The sequence below is a fragment of the Lottia gigantea genome (assembly GCF_000327385.1).
Source record: "Lottia gigantea unplaced genomic scaffold LOTGIsca_45, whole genome shotgun sequence".
Classification (NCBI taxonomy): domain Eukaryota; kingdom Metazoa; phylum Mollusca; class Gastropoda; family Lottiidae; genus Lottia; species Lottia gigantea.
In genome coordinates this window covers 1,355,883-1,379,575 of record NW_008709577.1, presented here as the reverse complement: position 1 = coordinate 1,379,575, position 23,693 = coordinate 1,355,883, and the positions used below count along the sequence as shown (strand labels likewise).

Below are 23,693 nucleotides of genomic sequence, written 5' to 3'. Positions count from 1 at the left end.
AAATTTAACTTTGGAACAATAATGCTTAATTGTATAAACAGGAATAACATACAAATCCTGAATATGTAGAATCTATCATTAGTCAGAATTATATCTTTATCAGATAAAAGACTGCCAAAAACACAAATTCTTGAGAAAAACCTGAAACCTGAAGTCACTTCTAACCATTAGGCTACCACATGTTATTTCATACTATTGAGTTAAAAGCCAAATGTTTTTCTACTGCCTGTAATTCCATTATTTATTCAACTTACAGAAATGACAAGTATCAACCACATTTATCATCTCAAAATCAATTCCCTTTTAAACACATTGTTAGCAAGAAAGAAATGTGTAGATTTAAAACTTCTTGAAAAATGTCGAAAGCAAAAAGCATCAATCATCAACTCCTGCTAGTGGTTATTTAGTTGATGTAAAGGAATCGGGTGAGTCACAGCACTGAATCAATAGTTTCTACAATAATACTCTTAGACACTAGCTAGCACTAATAACAGGCTAATAAATCAATGAATCCTACACAACAAAGAGTTTAATAGAAAATTAGGCCAAAATACCTTGATAACATATTGACAAGTAATTACAGTAATGGAATGATCAACATCTCTATTCACCGTTTTTATACAGTTTCATGTTGCTTCCTTCCAATTGAATTGATAGTATTTTTATCTACTCAATAAAAAATATTAGATCTCTGATACTACCTGGACCTTTTAAAGAGGCACAATGCAAACTTTTCATCATAAAAAACATTGTAAATTATACATAAAAAAATTCCTAAAATATGCTTTCATGAACGGTATCTAAAAGATTTAACTAGCATTATTTTTTTATACCAGTATATTCTTGATCAACCTGAATTTATTTCTAAATATCAAGTTTAGTTGTTACTTGTTAGGCATGCAGCATAAACCAATTTTGATGTATGGCCTTTTAATAACCTGACAAATCACAGCCTACCCATTCCTCGGATGTAATGTAGTAAATATATCGGCTCAGTCAGACTCAAACAGGACAAATTATATTGGAGTTGCTCCGATTCATTTTTGGATCACTAGTTTTTGAGAAATTTTACCATCACCAAAGCCAAATTTGTCAAAACCTTTGATATCGATTTAAAGCTGAACAAACCCATCAAGACATTTCCAGATGTTTTGCAATGTTTCTGTGCCTTCTTTGTACATCTCCATAAGTAAAGCCTACCTACCGACTGCATTTTGGCACTTTTAAATTACAAAAACATGATCGGGTCAGAATAGTCAAATTTACGAATTCAAATGCATTTTTGTGAATATTGGAATCGGATTTTACCATTCGATTAATCGCACATGCTTGATTCATTAGCTCTATAAGTTTGAACAGCTTTAACATTTCGATGTTTCGATTTAGCGTTCCTCGAGAGGCATCAGGAATATAAGTAATCTTTATTTGAATGACTTTTCTAAGCAAGTTGTTACCAACTTTAAGTTTGTATTGCAGGCGAGAAAATGATGCGAAAGTAATTCGTAAATAGCCCATTATTCAATGCAATTTTTCAATTGAAAATATTGTAGAATATTCAAATGCAAATCAAATGATTTGTGTGCACTAGGTTCAAGAAATTCCAGTTCTAACAACAGAGATCACAACCATCAAATCAGAATCAATCACAGATACCTTCTAGTGGGCACCTTCTCTATCTGCTACATCACATTAAAGGGGTATTCTGTTTTTTTGGTAAAAAGTTTTCTTTATAAAAACGTCATAAATTATAAATGAAAATATTATGTTATTTATATCTATGTATCTTCTTGATCAAACTGAATTTGTTTTAATATGGTTAATTCAAAAAGAAGAGTACTAATTGTTAATTAAGCAGCTTGGTCTAGTTATGATGTTTGGGTCAATAATGGCTCAATATTATTAGCTGAAACTGTTAGAATAAGTAGGAGACATATTTCTCTACAATAAGGTGTTTATTTTACTTAAATCTATACAGTAGTTTTTTAACAGCTTCAGAAAAAGCATAACTAACTTTAAAAATTACATAATGTTTTAAAATATTTTTGACGCTTAAAAATTAAAAGCTAGATTCATTTAGTTCAAACTATCAGATATGTTAAAGGGCACATCTCTGTAGATTTTGGTGAACAATTTTCACAAATCAAAAAAAAAAAGAAGAATGTCCCTTTAAATAAGTGCAGTTTTCATAAACTTATATTTGAAATCCTCTCACTCATTTCACTCAATCTCACAAATTAAGAGTGTCTTAAATCTTACATTTTCCTCCCACACAGTTAAGATTGTGTCCTTGACACTACTGTCACCGTCAGTGTGTCAATGTGTAAGGTTCGACAAGCTCTGTCTGCCACTTTAAGTTTGGTCGGACAGTCTTGGCTGGCTGGCAGTAGTACTGTCTGTAGTAACATAAGTCATTATCATCATTATCAAGCAACAGGTTGATCACCCTGTCAATAAAATAATAAAATTAGATAGGTTAGGCTACTTACCGTATGTAACTCAAACCATAAGTCAGACGTATTAGAAAAGATAACAATCAAATGATCTTCACTTTCCTTTACTGTATTATTCAATGAAATTAATTTCCAATGAAGTCTACAACATCACCATCCCACTGTCACGTCTAGAATAACACTACGCATGCGTGATAACATCTAGTATGACGTCAGGTCGGGTAAGTCTCGGCCTTCCAGACGAAAACGGGCACCTGCTTTTTTTAAACATGCGCATGGATGTTTACATCAAAACGGAAGTAAAGTATATCTGCTTTTGAGACAGTCCCGAAAACATTTTTGTCCTTAACATCCAGAGTTACAACTTGTTTCCCTGTGTGCCTGGTTGATCCTACCAACACAATCGTCATTTTACGAAGGGGGGATCTCAAAATATTTGTTCTACGGAAGAAAGGAGCATTAACCAATATGGCGGGCTAGACAGTGAATAATACTGTCTCGAAAACAAGACAAAGTATCAATTTCTCATCTCTTTGTCGAAATGATTGTATCAGCATTTTAAGTACCCTGTATCCATAATAGATCAGTGCAATGTGTGACAGTGGCATATGTACAGACGTCTTAGTCCTGTTAGATAATCGTAAGTTCATGTTACTCCACACGAGTAGGCCTTGCTCAACAAATTGAGTAAGCTAATAATAATAAGCATAGCTGCTATAATGATGATAATGTAAGATCTACTAGGCTTCCTGCTGAAGACAAATTGAGTAATGACAATGGATAGTTATAACAACAATAATATAAGATCTACAAAGCTCTTTCCATAAGAAAGTGAAAAATGGCCATGATTTTTACCAAGTTGTAAACATAAATATAGTATTTGTTTAGAACCACAAGAATCAGGCAAAGCAAAGATATATTTGCACTTTTTTGGAATGATTCAAATATAACCTGAAAGTGAAGCCTTAACTCACTTTATAGCTTGATTTATTCTACATCAAAGCTAGATGGACTGAAGTTGGAAGAGGTCTTGGATGTGCTTAGATATCTTTATTTAACAAAATATTCAAAAATACATTCAAGTCTATGACTTTCTCAAAATCTGGTCCAAAATAATCATTCGAAGCATCACATTATTCTTCATCTCAATTATTCTTTTAAATGGGCAGTCTGATTTTTTGAGTAGGTGGGAATGTTAGGTGCTCAAATATTGAATGGTATTGACCAAAGCTAGATAAATGTGTCCCTTACCTGATCTGCAAGTTTTAAATCCTTTAAGTAACTATTTTTTTGGTTTGTTTTGGAGAACTAACAAGTAAAATAAATGCCAAATTGTAGAGAAATATGTCTTCTCCTTTTTCTTAAAGTTCAACTTAGAATACAGGATCCAACGTAAACAAGGTAAAACACAAATGCTTGTAATTTCAAAATTTTGAATACTACCCCTATAGAGAGTTTCTTTTTATTTTGCTTCTAGATGATGAAAGAGTGCACAGTAATGTGGGATTACAACTGAATAAAAGAGAAATCCAGGCTGTAATACAGTATGTGGCAACCTGGGCACAAAGGTAAGGTATCATTTCATTATATAAATACCATTTCTAGATTACACCAAGATTTTCCAGGACAGAATCACATTGTTTGAACTTTCAATTTTTTGACATAGATTCTCTTTGTTTCAAAACTTTTATTTTATTAATTTTTTTCCTTCCAGGCAATGTATGTGCTGTTATAAAGATTTTAAGAATATAGAAAAGTTGAATAATTTGATACAGACTGTATTAAGAGTAGCTATCCGTTTAATACAAACATTACCTTCTGATATACAAAAAGAAATTGATAAAGCTAAAGATGAGGAAGAGAAGAATGAGAGTAATAAGGAAGAAAGAGATAAACCTGATGACAAGGAAGAAGAAGAGAAAGAAGAAGAGATAAATGTTGGTGATAATGAATATTGGACTGTGGAAGAAAAGGAAAAATTAATTCAGTTTATTACGAAAGTGTTTTTGATGAATTTTCCTCTGTATATGGCATACAAACATTTTATTCATACATCGTTAGAGGTAAATAATTCTATTGGTTTTTCAATAATTATGTGCTATCACATTCATAAGTCATATCAAAACATACATTAATCATCAACCATTGATGTGCATCATTGTGGTTGAATGGTATGCATACATTCAAATGCAAAGCAGTCTGTCTGAAGCAAGTCATTGAGATGAACTAGATGTATAGATTTTATGGTTATGTTGTTTTATTATAGGAATTATCAACACATGAAACCAGTGCATTAAATAATTACTGTGAAATCTCAGATCCCGATGTACCATTATATTTATTACGTAATGTTTGTTTCTTCTGTGATACTAATGGTATACAAGCATTGGAAAACTGTTTTGAAAAAGCCTCTCCTGAAACCTTACCATTCAACTTCGCTCATCTTTTGATTCATCTTATAGCTAATGTAAGTTATTTTAGTTTCGATAACATCACATCGTCACATCATTGTATTTCAAATTAGAAGTAAGATGATTTCTTGCATCCAAAGTATATACCATTAGTTATTTGACAATGCCAGCAACCTTTTCAAATTAGATTATATAAAAAGTGATAACCATTCAATATTTCACTATATTTTTAAGAAAGATATTTTAACACTCATATTGAATAAAGTCAAATACATTTTTGATAAAAAAAAACATTTACGATTTGATTACATTTGTTATGTTCAAATTTATTTTTTAGTTAAGATTATGGATGAATGTTCAAACTGTAATGCAGTGTATTATACCATTACGCTCAGCAGTTATTAGGTAGGCTCCTACTGATATGTTACTGGACTAAAAAATTCACTGAATACTTGAAATAAATTGAATATAACTAAGCTACACATGAACATGATTCACAAAAAAATATATCATTTAACACAATTTAATACAACTTGTTAATGAATGCTTACAATTTGTGTTTATTCTTTAAATTTTGTATATATCTCATGTACATCAGACAGCTTGATAATAGACAATATTATGAACTATGTTACATATGTACTTGATGAATATTGTAGATATGTGTGTAGTTTATCTGATAGAGAACTACGTAATGCTGGTAGTAGAAATATGACAGAGTTAATGTGGGCTGCTGTTAAAGAACCTTTAGATAATCCATTTAGTTTTGATAGAGAAGGATTACAGCTTGGATTTAAATATTTTACTTGTACAACTTTAACTATAAGATTGGCTGGTATAGCGCAAATAAATGTGAGTAACTATCATGATGACATTTGTCATGTCATGCTCTAACTATATTATTTCCCAGTTTTAGTTCACAAATGAATTAAATGATATTGATTCCTCTAATTGCTATGGTATTGTAACCATTTTGGTAACATCATCGTTCATGATCATTTCAATCAGATAAATGCAATTTAAAGAGTGAAAAATTATAAGCTTTTATTTTTCAGAATTAAGTTTTCAAGAATTGAACATATTTTGTATTTTCAGAACCAGATTAATTTATACAATGAAAGTTGTAATAATGAAACATTTATTGATGCTGAAAGGTAAGGTTTTTTTATTTCAATGCTTTGATATTTTTAGAACATTGATCTTTACAAGAGATATCTCAATTTTAAATGCCTCTGTTCTTAAAAATTGTTAAGGCAACATTTTTTTTTATTTTTTTTATTACAGTGTTGGAAATGAGCTAGCCCAATGGTTAATAGATAATAAAATAGTAGAACATATCTTTGGTCCAAATCTTCATGTTGAGGTAAGTCTGTGCTTTAGCTCATAGACATTGTTATGCTTAAAAGTCTTTGATTGAAGTCTGATATGATTCCACGATATAAAATTTTCTCTAATTATAGGTTTATATATATATATATATATGTAATTTATTCTTGTGTTTACTTCCTTTCTGCATTTCACCTGTTGACAACGTGTGTAAAGTCATATACTTTGTTATACTATAATGTATTCCTTTGTGTTCTACATTATGTGGCTGTCATATTACAGATAATTAAACAGAGTCAGATGATATTGAATTTTCTGGCTATGGAAGGAAGAATAACTAATGAACATATAGATAGTATTTGGGCTGCTAGTCAGGTGTGTATTTACTTTTCTCAGTCTTACATAGAGAATGACATACCAGCTATGTCAGAATGTAGTTTTTATAATACGAGAGTGTGGCTGAGTTTTAAGAATATCTTTTCAGTCTCATTTATTGGTTACAAAGATATACACAGTAATCATCATGCAGGATATTTTAAAGCCTTGTTTGACGTGTTTTTCACGAGCAAAATAAGGTGTTGAAGAGTTAAAATTGTAATTGTTATGTTTTAGTTAAAACATTGTGGTAAACAAGTATATGATATATTGATACCATTGATTAAAAATCTACATGATTTAAGTCCAGTCAGATATTTATTAAAACTAGTATCTAGTTTAGATATATCAGCCCATACTGAATCGGTAAGTCAATTTAAAAACGCTTCCAAAACTTTAATTTATGCTTTCCATTAAACTGAAATGGTTTTGACATGGTTATACCTTATAAATGGAAGCTTTGTTGTTGAGACTCAAGATTAAATTGGATTTTCTCAGAGATGAGTTTATTTTGGAGGCAACTTTATATTGGGAACTTGAATTTATTTCTGAAGGCAATATGTCTTAAAGACTTAAATTTGTCTTGGATGGTGTTGGACTTTAGATGGTGTTGGACTTGAATTGATTTTGTGATCAATTTTGTCATGGAAATTTGAAAGTATTTAAAAAAAAAAAGAGATTTGAAGTATTGAAAGGAAATATAGCTATTCTGTTTCAATTATTTCAGACATTATACCTAGCATCAGCTTTGATAAAATGTATATGGAATACATGTGCTACAGGACATACTCATGGTGTAACCACACAACAATTACATCCACAATTACAGTCAACCTACACAGCCTTACAGAGAGAGGAAAATGAAAGTAAAGGTATGGTATAGTAAGATCTATCAAACTATCAACATATCTTGAAAAGTGTTGATTAGATTCTGGTGTTTTGTTGTCTATGAAATATATGGTATGCAATAAGTTAGAGACAGTGTTCTCCAAGTTTTAGAATAAGTTCTCTTAATTTATTTTGCAATTTAGACACCTTCCACCTATTGTACCTATTGTAGTATATTTTTGAAAAGAGATTTATCTTATTAAGCAGTTTTTTGATTGATGTTTATTTAGGAAGTAAACATGTAGTCAGTAGCAGTGAAGAATCAGAAGGCTATGGTAACAGAAGAATTCCTCCTAAAAAGGTAAATACCTCAAATTTTTCATTGATTTACTCTCTTTACTCACTGATAAAAGATGGCCTGCATCAAGAAACTTCTTTCTTATCATCAATATTATTATTATAATGAGACTTTTTGCCAATTTCTAAACATTTTATGCTTCGTAGGAACTTTGGAAAATGTTTTGTATGAATAAGTTTTGTTTTGTTTCAGTGTTGTAGTGGTATGAATTCTGAAGATTTAGAACTTGGTGAATGTTGTCCTCACCAACATCATCATGCCCATCACCAGCATCTAAAACATGGTGAACCCGGTGAATCAGACAGTAGTTTAGATGGTAATAGTGAACTCAGTGTAGGAAGTGAAGATAGTGGATGTGATGAGTCAGATATCAGACTTCATCATAAAAACTCCAAGTTCCGATTGGAATCGAAAGTTAAACTAGTGGAAGAAAGTGATAGTGAAATTGAAGTGTCAGATTCTAGTGAAAGTCCAGAGAAATTGAAAGAGAAACGTAAGGGTAAGCGTGTTCGTCAAATAACAGTCATGAGACTAGTGCGGAATGAGAATGTGGATACCCAAAGTGAAGAGTCATGTATGGATGATTGTGAACATTGTCATGATGAAGATTTAGAGGAAGGTGACTCAGAATTTATGGATTCAGAAGAAGAGAAAATTGATGAAGTAAATCTTATGTTATTAAAACAATGTGAACGTGAAAGTGAAGAAAGTTCGGAATTTGAAGCAGATGAAGAAAAAGTGAAGAAATTACAAGAGATACGTCGTCAGTATGAAGCTCAGCAGTTGTTGAATAAACAGCGTAAAGCTCGACAAGTCATGTTACGCAGAGCTTTGATACCATCACATGGTCGTGTAAGTCAGAGTGATGATGATAATCAACCGGGACCATCAACAAAACGAGCAGACGACAAAAAAATGGAGGAAACTATAGAAATATCAGGTGATAAAGACGCTGTTAGTGATATAGGTAATCCAGAAATTCAGCCTAATCTAAAAAAACAAGATTCCATAACTTCATCTCAGGTATGTAGCTCAAGTTAATTGAAGTATTGATCACAATGTTTATATCCTGATTTGAACATCTTTCCCCATGTACAAACATTTTTTCATTTCTGCTTGAAACATATGTTTGTGAATGAATGGATTGTATGAAGAGAAATGAAATTGTTCAAACAATATTTCGAAAGCCTCATTTCATCGCTTTCTTTTTTGTCAATTCTTTTGAATTAAATAACCATTTTTGTGGATTTTAATTTTCATTGAAACTTTATTTTTAAGAGAGTCTTGTACATATGAAATACAAATGACAAAACACATGAATGATTTAGTCTGAATTTTTATTTTGAAGAAATCAGATGCTGTACTTCTTGAAGCTGCAGCTGAACTAGAAGCTTCAGTTGATGCTAATACATCTGTTAGTAAATCAGAACAGGAAGAAACAGAAATCTATGATTGTAGAGAGGTTATACAACAATTACAACAAGCTCAACATAAACATAAACATTTACACAGGTTGGTGTATTATTCTTTGTTTGAAGTAAAGGATATTCATAAATATAGTTTGTTTAGTGTGTTTTTGTGGAAATTATGTAGCAGATAATTGTAGCAAATGTCAGAGTTTCTGTCAACATGTGCTTAGTCTGTTAACCTATCACCTGCATACAAGATTTGTTTCTCAATATTGGTTGAATTGCCAGTTGAATTCATGTTGTAAATAATGAGTTTTGAGTCGCAATAATAACATTATGCTATGTTTTATATTGTAGTGATTTTTCTGAGGGTATAATGAGTCCAGATGAGGGAAGCTGTCATAGTTCACGTATTAGTACTAAATCAGAGAAAAACATGGCTGATTTTGATGGGGAAGAAGGATTAAGTGAAGAGGAATTAGTACAGATTAGTGCTAATGCTCATTATAATCATCAACAAATGCATGAACATTTATCTTCTTTATACACCACACATGTACCAAGAGGTAAAATTTAAATGATATCTCCCTTGTTACTTATGATAATCAAGTAAAATTTTGTGATATAAGAACAAAACTATGTTAAATTTTGTGATATAAGAACAAAACTATGTTAAATTTTGTGATATAAGAACAAAACTATGTTAAATTTTGTGATATAAGAACAAAACTATGTTAAATTTTGTGATATAAGAACAAAACTATGTTAAATTTTGTGATATAAGAACAAAACTATGTTAAATTTTGTGATATAAGAACAAAACTATGTTAAATTTTGTGATATAAGAACAAAACTATGTTAAATTTTGTGATATAAGAACAAAACTATGTTAGATTTTGACAAAAAAGTGTTAAAACAAGGTTAAATGCACTTAAATCTTCATGCACTTCACATCGACTAGTATGAATGTAATGAACTAGTGTACAATATACTGTATGGTTTGTGTCTCCACATTTAACTGAATGATAAATTTTGTCTGTAGTATTCTCCTACTTAATTGCTATTATTTATATTGTTTAGCTGTGATTCACCATAGACCTGTACAGAGAGATATAATACCATCTACTAGTCAATTAGCTTGTTGTGATGTTACATTTGATGATGTTTGTACACGAGGGAACACTTTATTATGGGATCTGGTACAAGAAGATGTTGCTGTAAGTATTAACTTTACACCTTTTAGATCATTAGAAATCATGATTGTATGCCAGCATTGCCACCTTAATTACTCTTTTGGCTGTGGACTTCTGGAAGGATAATTTTGAGAGGAACAAATTTATATTCATCTTGTACTGAAAAGGAATTAGAACTAATTCATATCTTTATCCATGAAGTGAAGACGTGATTCTAAGCAATATTTCCATTAAAAGACTTGAGGCATATGATATGTCTATTTGCTTTCAGTATTTGCTACCAGAAGGGCTGGCTGTGGAGGCAGAAAAGGCCTTGTTAAATACATTAGTATGTGGTACAACCGATAAGCGTATTAAATTAAAGTTTATTGCTGCTTGTATTGAAAATGTTGCAAATCATAGGTAAGTTCAATCCTTAGTATTTACTTTTCTTATTATAATAATTTATCAAAATCAAATTAAAAAATTTCTTTTGGGATTTGAGTTTGAAGGTAAATTGCACATTATAATATGATCCTTTTTTCTAAAAAAAATATCACAGAACGAAGTTCACTCAGAGTATCTATATTAAATATTGAAGTGATCTGATGCAGTAGTGATATTTCTTGAAAACATGATTTTCTACTTTCAGATCTGTTGTTATATCCTTACGTTTATTACCAAGAATTTTTAATTCTATACCGAGATATAGAAATGGTTCGGTTACAATGTAAGTAGTAAGCATATAGTAATTGCTGTAGATTATATAGAAAATTCAAATCTTCCAATACATTTTATACCTAAGACATACTATTAAACTAGGAATCTTAAAGCTCAACTATCTTATAGTCAGTGAGTGTAATGATTAGTGTAAACTAACATACATATTATATCGTCTTATAGAATATATTTATTGTTGATATTTTCAGGTGGGCTGAGAATAATTTGAATATGATGGATCATTTCTTCAATGATCTAGTTTATTATACCAATGCTGTTAAAGAGGGTCAAACGTCACCTAATGCCTTGTAAGTATTCACAGAAGAAAGAAATTGTAATTTGATATATAAATTAACATATGATACATCTGGTTTGTGAATTTTGATTGTAAGAACCATTATTGTATGTGTCAATAACTCAGTTTTCACTGATTGTTTATGTGTGGGTGATATAACAGTATAAAAATGTGTATCTAGGCACTAATTGATTATATATTTTATTTCTCTTTATTTTGTAGATATTGTCATAGAGAAGAAGTATTAGTAAGATTACAGTTTTTGATATGTGTCTTCTCAACTTATGGTTCTCCAGATATCTTTAGTAAGTTAAGTCTTTCATAAATAAAACTAGAATATGGTTGCTTATTTTAAAAGTCCAAAAAGTTAACTCACCATTTCTAAAACTAGTACCGGAAGGATTGTTTATCTGAAATAAGTGTTGACAACATGAGATAACCTCATAATTATATTATGCTCAGTCATATCACAAACACTGATATTACTATTTCAAATTCTGATTTTCCCTTGCACTGAGAAGATGGGAGCAAGAGATTTTATTATGTTCAAACCTTCAAATAGTTTTATTATAATTGTGTCAAAAAAGAGACATAAACTTTCTTTCTTTAATTTTCAGGACTAAGTGAAAGACAGGTAGATATCCTATGGAATTGTTTAGCTACAGATGAAGAATGTGCTGATGATTGTTTACATTGGTTTCTAGATCAGGCTAAAAGTAAAGATTTTCATGCATTAGGTGTTGAAACATTTAAACACATATTCCTAGAAAAGGTACATTTTTATAAGTATTTTTTTTCAGTTTAGAGACAAGTTAATGACTAAACTCCACTAATTACTGTAGACTATCCAAGATTGTTGTTTCTGTTGCTTAGAAATGCTAGCCATGCCCCAAGATTCTTACAAACTTTTGTTTTAAGGTGTAGGGATTTATTTTGTGGAATGTGTAAAAACATGAAACAAAATAACAACTACTACTACTACTTTTATTTGATATTAGATTTTTCAAATATATCTGCCCTTAAATTGATAAAAAGGAAATGAAGATTAAATATGTTTGATGAAATTTTAGATGCCACAATTAGAGCCTGAATCTACCAGTATGATCAGTTTAAATTTATTCCAACAATTATCACATTTAGCAAGATTTGCTAATAATACATCAGATAAACCATTATCAGAAGATCAGGTAAGATATTTTGGATTGATAAGGATTGATATTTTTCTTAAACAAGCACCTGGAACTGTCGTAGTTTAGAATGTTGTTGTGGTTGACCTCTCTTTTTTTGTTAATAGTTCTAGAAACTTTGAAAGTTCACCCTATTTCAAAAACTAACATTCCCGATATGGATTTATATGTGACACATCGTTAGATGAGGACTTGTAATTTTGGCTTCTAGTATATAAATGCCTTATTGTATATTAATGTATTGTATATATAATAGGTATCTGGTATGGATCAACTATGGAATATAGCATTACGTGCTAGAAATAAAGATGTATCTATGTCAGCTATACAATATATTAATAATTATTATATTGGATATGGTAATGGCTTATTACATAAAGAAGAAGAGTTTGTTAAAAGATGTATGAAAAGTTTAGTTGAAGCTTTAGGACGCGTCAGAGAGGTAATAATGCTTAACTGCTTAATCAAGAGCTTCAGTTGCCATACAATTTCTGAGTTTTTTGGATATAAATTCTGAATGGAATTCAAGTGATTTGGAAATTTTGAAAACCTGGATTGTTTCTGACAAATAATAATCTAGATTTACAAGAATTGATTTTGTTTTTTTCAGGATGCTAAAGTAAGTCTTCTAGTCTTGCAGAAAGGTCTGACATTATTAAAGAATCATCTAGAAGCATTTAGAAGACGTTACGCCTTCCATCTACGTAACTGGCAGATTGATGGTTGTGGTATTCACTCTCATCAACAACATAGATTTGAAAAACAACCATCCCCTATCAGGATACTCTTACAACCTGGTGGTATGTCAGATAAGGTAAAAAAAAAAAAAAATTCTTTCTCTCAATTTGTATACAGAATGATGCAAAACATGCACACTTGTAATTAATTGCAGCTATCATTTGACTTACAAACATAATTTTAAGGTATTTTAGTGGGTGAAGATTTTACTGCTTTATAATTGTTTATAAAAACTTGTAAGACTTTAAATTAGAGCTGAAGTGATAATTAATAGTCCTTTTTCAGATCTGATTCAATTATTCTCCATATTCTCAGTATGTAGATCTTGATCTTTCTACAAATTTGAATGGCTGATTAGTTTCCTTTCATTTTCCCTTCATTTTCCCTTCACTGATAATAATAACTGGTACCTTGTGGTATTAAACCCATTGTCTTTCATCTTTTTTTGTAGACACAGTTAGAAATGATGACAACAGATTTAGTGGCTGAATTAAGAGCAGAAGTGACAAGATGGTGGGATGATTTACAGAAACAGCAACAACAACAACGTCAACAGCTGGAAGGTAGTCATGGTATCCAGTTATCACCTATATTAGGCTCTATGTTACATGATGGTCCAATTAGAATGATAACATTAGGTCAAGAGTTAACAGTCGATACAGATGAAAAAACTATTGGTGAAATGCAGTTTAAAGATTTACAGGTAGAAAACTAGTTTTGAAACAAATGTGGACGCTACATTGTGTTTCTAATGTTAGAATCAATAGTATTTTGTAATATTTCTGTACAGGGCATGATAAACTTGCCCATTATTTACTGGCAAAGTCATGTTATAAAAATATTCTCCAAATATTCAACAAAAACATACCAGTTTACAGACTTAAATATTCTTGAGTTCAAGAATCCTCATATACAGTTATAACTTTGAATGTGATGACTTCTTTGATAACAGTATGGCCAACTTTGGCTGTCTAAAACTTGCAGAGTAAACAAAGTTTTTTTTTTTTTTTTAAATGAGAAAAATTCTACTTATTGTTATAATATTTTGCAATTTATGACTTATTTAGTTCAAACAAGAAATTACTTTTATTGTTGCAGTTGGTATTTGTATCTGTTGGTGCCAGTAGACAACCAAAGAAAATGGATGGCTCTGTACCACCTGCTAGAGACAAGCTACCTATGATATTGTTGTTACAAGAACCACATTTTGATAACCTTTTTATGTTATTAGAGCAACTGAGTAATCTAGATACAGACTTAGTTGAGATGGTAGGACAGCATGTTCTATTTTTCATTGTTCATTTTTCTAGAATATTTCTGTTGACAAATATTTTCTTACTGGATGCCATTGAAGTTGTAAACTTGAAGATCAAGGATACCAAGGCTTATTTTGGGATAATACCATATAGATTGTATGGATGGAGGGGACAATGAACCGAGGCCCTGTGTGTTAAAGGCTATGCACATCCCATCCCATGCTGCTGTCCTGGCAAAATTCTCCTCATTGCAGACTGCATGGAGTTGCTTGTTTTAGGTTCTTTCATTTCATTTTCATGATATATCTGATAAGCACTATGAGATACCTGCCTAACTTGAGGATGTACAAAACCAATTTGAATATATTAGAATATTATGATTATTCTAGGATTGTCAGGAGATGAATAGTCTACAGACTGAAGCCAGAAGATTATCTAGAAGTGTGTGGGAATTATTGATGATATTACCTACAAGTGAGAAATATCTTGATGGCTTTAAAAGCATCATGACTGAAAACGTAAGTTAGAATTATATGATATTGGTGTATGCGTGAAAAAAAAAATGACAACAGGCACAAATGTTACAAAATATTAAAAATATTATAGTTCAAATGCCTCATATAGTCTATCAATTGATGCCCAGTTATCAAGATTAGACAGTCAACCTGCAATGAAGAAGAATAAATTCTTTTTTCAACTGTTTATTATAGAATGAAAAAGAAGAAGGTAAACAATGTGTTGATTGGAATATATTATTACCACCCTCTAGTCCACATAGATTATATTATTCTTTACAAATAGTAGAATATTTATCACATAGAAGTAAACTACGTCGCAAATCAGTGGTAAGTTAATCATAATATTCTACATAAACTTCTTAAATGATATATTAAACATAACTTGGTATGTAAAGTACTTGATATTATTAACATAAACCTAATAATAAAATTAGGACATCAAACACTATTCATTTTATTATAGAAGGCCCAGTAATTCAACAAAATTGTTTCAGTTTTGCAGTCAAGTGTATAACTATGAAAGTATATTTACTTTTGTATTTTAGATGAGAAGTGGTGGAGGTGATGCGTTTGTTAATGAAACAGAACATCCTGATAATCAACATCCTGATAATATCTGGAGTTCAAAGGTTAGTTTCGGTAGTATTACACCTGATGCATCCTACTACGATAGTTCTGAGTTTGTCAATTTCTGCAGTTATTTCACTTTGATACTGCTTATTTAATATTTCTTTGTTAAAAGCAGTAAAAGGGATGAAAAATACTGAAGGGACTTCTAATTTATTAGTATATGAACATGTATTTCTAAGTTTTGTTTAGTTAAACCTGAAGTATCTTGCTTAATTACATCCAAGAAATCAATGAAATATATCTGTTACTGTTAGAAAATCTATATGTTGTCATTTTACCAATGTAATTCAATTTGATTTTTAGTTTATATGTAAAGGAGGGTTAAGTCATCTGTTTAATATCTTTATGAATGGTTCTCTTCAACCTAAAGAAGGTGATGTTTGGAGTCAAGTAAGTGTGATTTTATTTAGTACAAAATGGTTGAAAACATAAAGAGTAAGATCTGTTAAGGCAAAGTGAGCTCAGTCTTTATAGGCGTAAGAAATATTTGATATGGAAGAATTATACCAGCTTTAGGGTCATTATTAACTATTCAAGATCAATACCAAAAGATTTGGTAAAAAAATAGCTGGTAGAAACAGACACTCTTTCTTTCGTTATGTATACTGGTATTTCAACATACATTATTTATTGCAGTGGAATCAAGAATGTTTAGCCTATTTATTACGATTGATGAGTCAGTTTGCTGTGGGATCAACTGATGGTGATACAGGCTTCGATGATGGATCTTATGAAAGTCCCAGGAAAAAGATTAAAAAACAGAAAGGATTACATGAAAAAATAATCATTCCTAGACTCAATCAGGTAATCATTTCTTTAGTTTGTGTTTAAAGAACTACTTTGGATTATTTTCCCACTCTTTCCATATAGAAATCAGCGTTGTAGAATCAGCCATAATTGTAGGACTTGTCAAATATGACTACTATTTCTAGTTTCTTTCAGCTATTTATCTTTATCAAATATTGGAGAGATTTTGGGAACATAGTAAAGATATCTTGAATAACTGATAATATTTAGTATGCTTATATTATATTTCAGGCTACTGTTAATGATTTAAATGTGGAATCAGTGTTGAAAATATTAATGCAGATTTTATATGAAGCTGCTTTACCAGAGTAAGTTTGAAAAATGACAATTGTTCTCATTAAAAGTAGCCAAAACAACTATAATGAACCGTTGTTTACTAAGAAAGAATAGACTTAATATTCAAATGTTTTAAATATCTGGTCATACTTGATGATGATTGATATGCAAGATTCAATTTTTTGTTGTTTGATTTTCATTCTGAGTACTGTTTATATTTTAGAGATAATAATCAACTGTATCTTGGTTCTTGGGGTAGAGCTGAAGGTAGGTTTAATATTTGTTTCTTGATTTCTTATGAGATGAGTTCAGAGAAAAGCTGAGTAAATTGATCTGTAAATTATCAAGCAAATTAGACATCACAAATGACTTAGCTTTCAGCCCTGATGTCCTATTATTTTATATTTTTCAGTGGTTCATTATGCCCTATCATTCCTTGTATCATTAGCCTATTCTTGTGACGAAGTACATTGTTTATTATGTTCATCACCAACATTTACTGCCTGGTTAAAACGTTTAACATTGGAGGCTCCTGAGGTATGTACATCGTTATTATTTCAATATTTAGATTTAGATTAGAATTTTATGAATAGATAATATTAGAATATTTATTAATTTCAACATTTATCTGTGGTTCTTGAAAAGAAATAAATACTCTTAAAGTTTCTATCCAAAAAATTGTCTCATTTATCTATAACTTGTGTTTATATGTCATTGAAGGATTTACAGCAATATTGACTATATTGATTTGTTTGTAATTTCAAACTTTACAGGCAAAGTGATTTTCATGAAAATGAAAGAAATGATCAAGGTTATTGTCATTATTTGTCCATGTGTTGATTAAAAAAAATAATTGATTATTTCAGCCATATGTTCGTAAAGAAGCATGTATGGGATTATATAGATTATGTTTAGGGAAGACAATAGATGATAAATCTGGCTATAATTTTATTCTACCAATATTATCTAACTTATTAGACTTCCTAGCTGATGCTTTACAATTTAAACCACAGAAATCACACGAGGTAATCATCTACTGTTCACAATTTTAGGTTGATATATTCAGTTATATTAATGTAATGAATTTAACATAATTTTACTATAAAAGAGGAATTTATTCTTTTCATTCTGCTATTGTCGATCTTTGTTTTGTCTATTTTATATTTAACCTTAATACAATTTACAATTGGCTATTTGATTGAGATGTTATGTCTGAAACCTAAGCCAACACAAACATTTTTTATCAATTTTGTACTTGACTGAATAGTAGGTATAATGGAGATTTCAACTAATTGAAGATATTCAATGTTTATTACTGATGTTCAATATTACAGTTTGAAAGTCAGAAAGATAAAGAACCATATGGACCAGGATGTCGAGATTATTTTTTTCTTGTATGTAGATTTGTAGATAGTATTTCTAAAGAGGATGCTAAACGAGAGGTCAGTAAACATTCGTTTATACTCCCACATACAATACAACAGTCGATGTTGGTCTGTCCATTCTTCAACATTTGTTTCAATTCACATGGAAAGTTCACGGCAATTCTGCAAATATGAGATTGTAATCTTGTCTTTTTGACTGTAAAGAGAATGTTTTTTTTCAAATCCAGTAAAATTGCATGAGGATTCAAATAATTTAGTGACTCATGTTACTCTTTGTAAAAAGCTATATTTCAGTTATATGTTTGCCTTTATCAAACTGGAAACATTTCTTGATGCAGTTCTAATGTTGAACTTACTGAATACAGGTCAAATGTTTAAGACTTAATTTTTTTTCAATGGATGGTTTAAAAAAAATTTACTTATTTTATAGGATGGTCCAATAGATTTAAATGATCTAGCTATAACAGTCAGTGAATATATTAATCAAAGATGTATTTATGAATCAAGATCAGGAATTGAAGAAGATGATGGATTAGTAGGATTAATTAATCTGTGTACAGCTATAATTAAACATGATCCACCATTTAAACATTCTAGTCAGGGACAGGTACAGTTTAATTCTTCATCTTTTAGTTGTTATATCTGACCCATGTCCTTTTTTTCAAAGCCTTTGATTATGCTTTCTGATAAACTTTGCCTCATTTGACTTCTTTTTATCACTTAAAATTATCAGTCTTCTCGTTTTCCCAAATGTTCTTTGACATTATTAGCAGCTTTTGCAATAGCTACAACATAAATTGCTAAGTTAAGCTCGAATTACAAAAAACATCTGAAAGAAAATTTGAATGGTGCTGAAGAATGCTAGCTGTGTCCCCAATAAATGTAAAAAGTTATGAAATCCTCTTAAATTGTACTTCATGTACATGTACGCATATTCTCAGTAAGTAATGTAATGAAATCTTTGTTTTTCAGCAATTATTAGATGAAATATTCAATGATTTATTCTCATTACCATCTCCTGCTCACCGTGGTTTACCTAAATGTAAGAGTCAGTCATCACGGTCAGCAGCCTATGATTTAATAGTAGAATTAGTAAAGGGCAGTGTTGATAATTATAAAGTTTTACATGCTGAAATGATGATTCAACATAGTAAAGGTAGGAGAATTAGTAACTTACTAAGTGGTAAATTAAACCTAACCTCCAGTTTATAGTTGTCTAGTCTGGTAAAATGCTTCAAATTTCTAACATTTTTATTGCAAATCCTTTAAGATTAAAATTTGTTAAAGTTGTGTATAGTGGTTCATTTTTTTTGAGTGGATTGTATCCTGTAATGTTAGGCTGAAATCTTTTTCCTGTCAAGATATTTGGTTGTTTTTGTAAATATTAATGCTAATCATTGGTATTTAACATACCCGAATCAATTTTCAGATTCTCATGCCCCATATCCATGGGATTATTGGCCTCATGAAGATGGTAGATCTAAATGTGGCTATGTTGGGTTAACTAATTTAGGAGCAACATGCTATATGGCTACATGTATGCAGCATCTTTATATGATACCACAAGCTAGAGAATCTATATTGAAGGCTAAGGTTAGTAGTGGAATTTATTTATTTAATCATGCTGTTTAAAAGGCTTGTTGAAGCCTGTTTTTATGCAATATGGCTATTTAGTGCATATTTACTTGTGAATTACATGGCTTTAATCACTTATATTTGAAATATACTGTTTCACCATAATTATACATTGGTTAGATTTGTGTACTAAAAAAAGAATTTTGTTTGCATTATTTCAGTGTACTGGTAATACTCAACATGAAGGGACACTGATAGAACTACAGAAAATGTTTGCCTATCTTCAGGTAAGATTTTCTATAGTAATTTAAATACCACAATACCCTCTCAACATATAATTGTTTTTGTTGAATCAGTCTCCACCCCCATCAAAATGACCATATCAACGATATCCAAGCAATGAAGTATAATATGGGAAGGAAAACAGCATGTCTATAAACACTTTATTTTGAATGATCTCAATTGCTTCATGAGTTGGTTCCATCTTAATCAATGTAGATTGCTATATGTATTGTTGTTCTAATATGTTTAGGAAAGTGAAAGAAAAGCATATAATCCTAAGAGTTTTTGTAAAGCTTACACCATGGATAAACAACCATTAAATACTGGTGAACAGAAAGATATGACAGAATTTTTCACTGATTTAATATCTAAATTAGAAGAAATGTCCTCTGATATGGTAGGTATTTCTGAATTCTTAAAATATTGTAGACAGTTTTTTCAGTGTTGGCATTAGTTGATGTTATTGCTGATATACATCATTCTTGGATGTTTATGAGATAGATAAACAGTTCTTAATTTGTATTTTCAGAGAATATTAGTGAAGACATTATTTGGTGGAGTTTTAACAAATAATGTTGTCTCTTTAGTAAGTTTATATCATATCTTGAAAACTTAAAAAAATTGTCAGTCACAGTAACATAGCTGTAGATTCGTATTTAATAAGAAACAACTACAATAAGGAGCAAAATTTCGAGTTAGTCTCTTTTAGCGGGAAAAATATGTAAGATATTTATCAAATTTAACATTACAATGTTTATTGTCCATGTTAGGACTGTCCACACGTGAGTCGAACATTTGAAGAGTTTTATACTGTAAGATGTCAAGTAACTGATATGAAAGATTTATATGTAAGTATAAAGTTTATTATATTACATCAGAGATTAATTACAGTAATAACACTTAGTGAAATTATAACACTCTCAGTAAATTGATAACACTTAATGGAGAAATATTGTCTTATTTAAGGACTAACACTCTGTAGTTATTAGAAGAAATCTACATAAAATCTCTTCAAATCTCTCCATTCCTCCAATTTGACTAACTTAGATTTCTAAACTGTTTGTGAAATGTTTTTTATAGGAATCATTAGATGAAGTAACAGTAAAAGATATGTTAGAAGGTGATAATATGTATACTTGTTCTAAATGTATGAAGAAAGTTCGTGCAGAAAAACGGTAAGTTACACAATTTCTAACTCTAGTATTACCACTGTATTATTTGTGCTGTTGTTTAAATGAACCAGTAGAAATGTTCCCTTTTAGTCCTTCTTAATAGGATGGTTGTTTACAATGATACGGTAACTCCTTGTTGATACAAATATTAACTGAATTTCCATTATTATAATTATTGTTGAATGTTAATTTCAGAGCTTGTTTCCGTAAATTACCCAGGATTCTATGTTTTAATACTATGAGATATACATTCAATATGATCACCATGATGAAAGAAAAAGTCAACACCCTGTTCTCATTTCCACTAAAACTAGACATGTCACCTTATATGGAGTCTAATTTAATGGCGGCAGATAGAATGAAAGGTAGGAAAGTTGCATTTTAGGTCTGTAAAGATTTCAATAGCTGAATAATATTTAATGAAAACTGCATGACCTTGCCTGTCCTCATCAAATATAATTGGTAGTCATCTGAAGTCTTCATTGGAGTTATAATATACCTATTTATGTTGTAGATTCCCATGATTATGATGAAGGTTTAGATTGTGAAGAGTTCTCTAATACTGAAGATATCAGCTGTGAATATGAATTAATAGGTGTAACAGTACATACTGGTACTGCTGATGGTGGACATTATTATAGTTTTATTAGAGACAGACTGAATAAAACAGATAATGGTCAAGATAAATGGTTAGTTTAACTGCTAAGTGGAGTTTCAGAAACAAGCCACAGCTCATTCTAATTTCTCACCTGGACTCGGAATATCAATGCCATGTATTCATGTATCTTAACTTAACCTTATTTTATATGACTGAAGGATGTTCTGTGTATTTTTCAGGTTTCTATTCAATGATGCTGAAGTTAAACCATGGGATCCATCACAAATAGCTAGTGAATGTTTTGGTGGAGAAATGACAGTGAGTTTCTCTTTTGGCATATTTGAGTAACATGTTTTGCAGAATTAAATACAGAGATATAGCTTTTCCAATACTACCAGAACTTTGTATGCAACAAATATCACTTAATCCATATCTCCCTCTATTTGGAATGGATATAAGTAATGATCAAAACTTCAGTAAACCCTGAAGGTTCATGAGAAAATGAGAATTTTAACATAATTTCTTCTTTTCCAGAGTAAAACCTATGATTCAGTCACAGATAAATTTATGGATTTTTCTTTTGAAAAGGTAAGTAAAATTTTATTTTAATTGGCATTCTTATTGGAATTTCATAAACCATTGGTTTACAAACCATAATCCTTAATTCACATCAGTACAATAAAATAACTGATAGTCTTTGCACGATAGATTTCCGTTTAAATTTTCAAATCTCTACTATGCGTATTTAGGGACCTCTGACAAAGTAAAGGTTGCTAATTGGTAAAATTTATATATATATTACAGACAAATAGTGCCTATATGTTATTCTATGAAAGTTGTCCCCCAAAGAAAAATGAAGATACAACTGTAGCTAAAGTAGATGAACCAGTTAAATATAATTTTGAATTATCACATGAACTTAGTCAGGTATGTCTATTTATATTTCGTTTCAAATTTATTTATGAAGAAAAAAATATTTCAATAATTTAACTGCTTTGAAATACAGACAGAAAATAAAATAGATGTTTGGATGTGATTCACTATCATACAGATTGTTCCAAATAAACTACTTCTTATCTGAAGTATATCTTTTATTTCAGTGGATTTGGCAAGATAATACTCAATTTCTTCAAGATAAAAACCTTTTTGAACACAATTATTTTGGGTAAGTTTTATTGATTCTGTCTGTTTGTATTTAATAGATATTTTCTAAAGTTGGTAAAGTGCATTGTTTAATATACAGAAAGACAATCAACATTGCTTCTGAATATTCTGATGACAGACACTGGCAGTTACATGTAATACATGTGATACATCCACATGATACTTCTATTGCCTTTCAGTATAGTTTGATATTGCCTTCCTGATCATTTCATCTCATGAAAGAAAACTATTATTCTTTGTTTAAATTTGATTGTTTTGTGTGTAAAATAAAGATAATTTCAGTGTTCAGTTTTTCTATTTTTATTGTAGGTTTATGTGGCAGATATGTGGTTATATACCAACTACATTAAAAGATGAAAACAATGAAGTAGGATTGAAAGCAGCTCAACTTAGTTTATCATTTGTACTAGAAACTATGATACATTCCAAAGAAAAGGTATATATTTCTTTTTTGTACAAAAAAGCAGATAAATGGACATATGATTAGTTTTGGATATGAATGCAAGAGTTTGAAAAGATATTTCTGTGATCAATTTATAGTTCAGACAGATATATATATAATGTAATTGTCTTTTTATTTTCAGCCAACCATGATACAGTGGATAGAATTATTAACCAAAAAACAGTTTAATGCTTGTCCACAAGCCTGTGAGGTATGCAATTTCAATTTTTGTCTTTACGTTGATAGAATTATATATTTATTTCCATTTCCCTGATTTTCATACCTTCTACTTTCATACTAATTTTAGCTTAAACACATT

General features: G+C 30.3%; 1 protein-coding gene across 1 annotated transcript; it reads left to right on the top strand.

Annotated features, from left to right (window-relative positions):
* Positions 1-2,656: 2,656 nt before the first annotated feature.
* On the top strand, positions 2,657-23,585 carry LOTGIDRAFT_164457 (hypothetical protein; the record flags this gene model as incomplete). The annotated part of the gene is made up of 53 exons (XM_009060972.1): positions 2,657-2,671; positions 3,033-3,090; positions 3,928-4,018; positions 4,165-4,513; positions 4,717-4,917; positions 5,199-5,266; positions 5,521-5,713; positions 5,957-6,015; positions 6,146-6,224; positions 6,470-6,562; positions 6,800-6,928; positions 7,290-7,434; positions 7,681-7,751; positions 7,941-8,771; positions 9,097-9,260; positions 9,515-9,723; positions 10,238-10,374; positions 10,622-10,752; positions 10,982-11,059; positions 11,259-11,357; positions 11,567-11,649; positions 11,962-12,116; positions 12,415-12,531; positions 12,788-12,973; positions 13,142-13,345; positions 13,721-13,972; positions 14,368-14,538; positions 14,915-15,043; positions 15,236-15,370; positions 15,589-15,672; positions 15,977-16,063; positions 16,310-16,477; positions 16,712-16,788; positions 16,980-17,023; positions 17,169-17,293; positions 17,623-17,781; positions 18,091-18,198; positions 18,572-18,748; positions 19,114-19,297; positions 19,571-19,734; positions 19,938-20,003; positions 20,249-20,395; positions 20,528-20,584; positions 20,769-20,846; positions 21,079-21,173; positions 21,366-21,535; positions 21,685-21,859; positions 22,008-22,086; positions 22,303-22,356; positions 22,573-22,695; positions 22,869-22,933; positions 23,242-23,368; positions 23,517-23,585. Coding segments are annotated over 53 exons (7,314 nt in total), but the record flags the coding sequence as incomplete, so codon positions are not given.
* Positions 23,586-23,693: the final 108 nt, after the last annotated feature.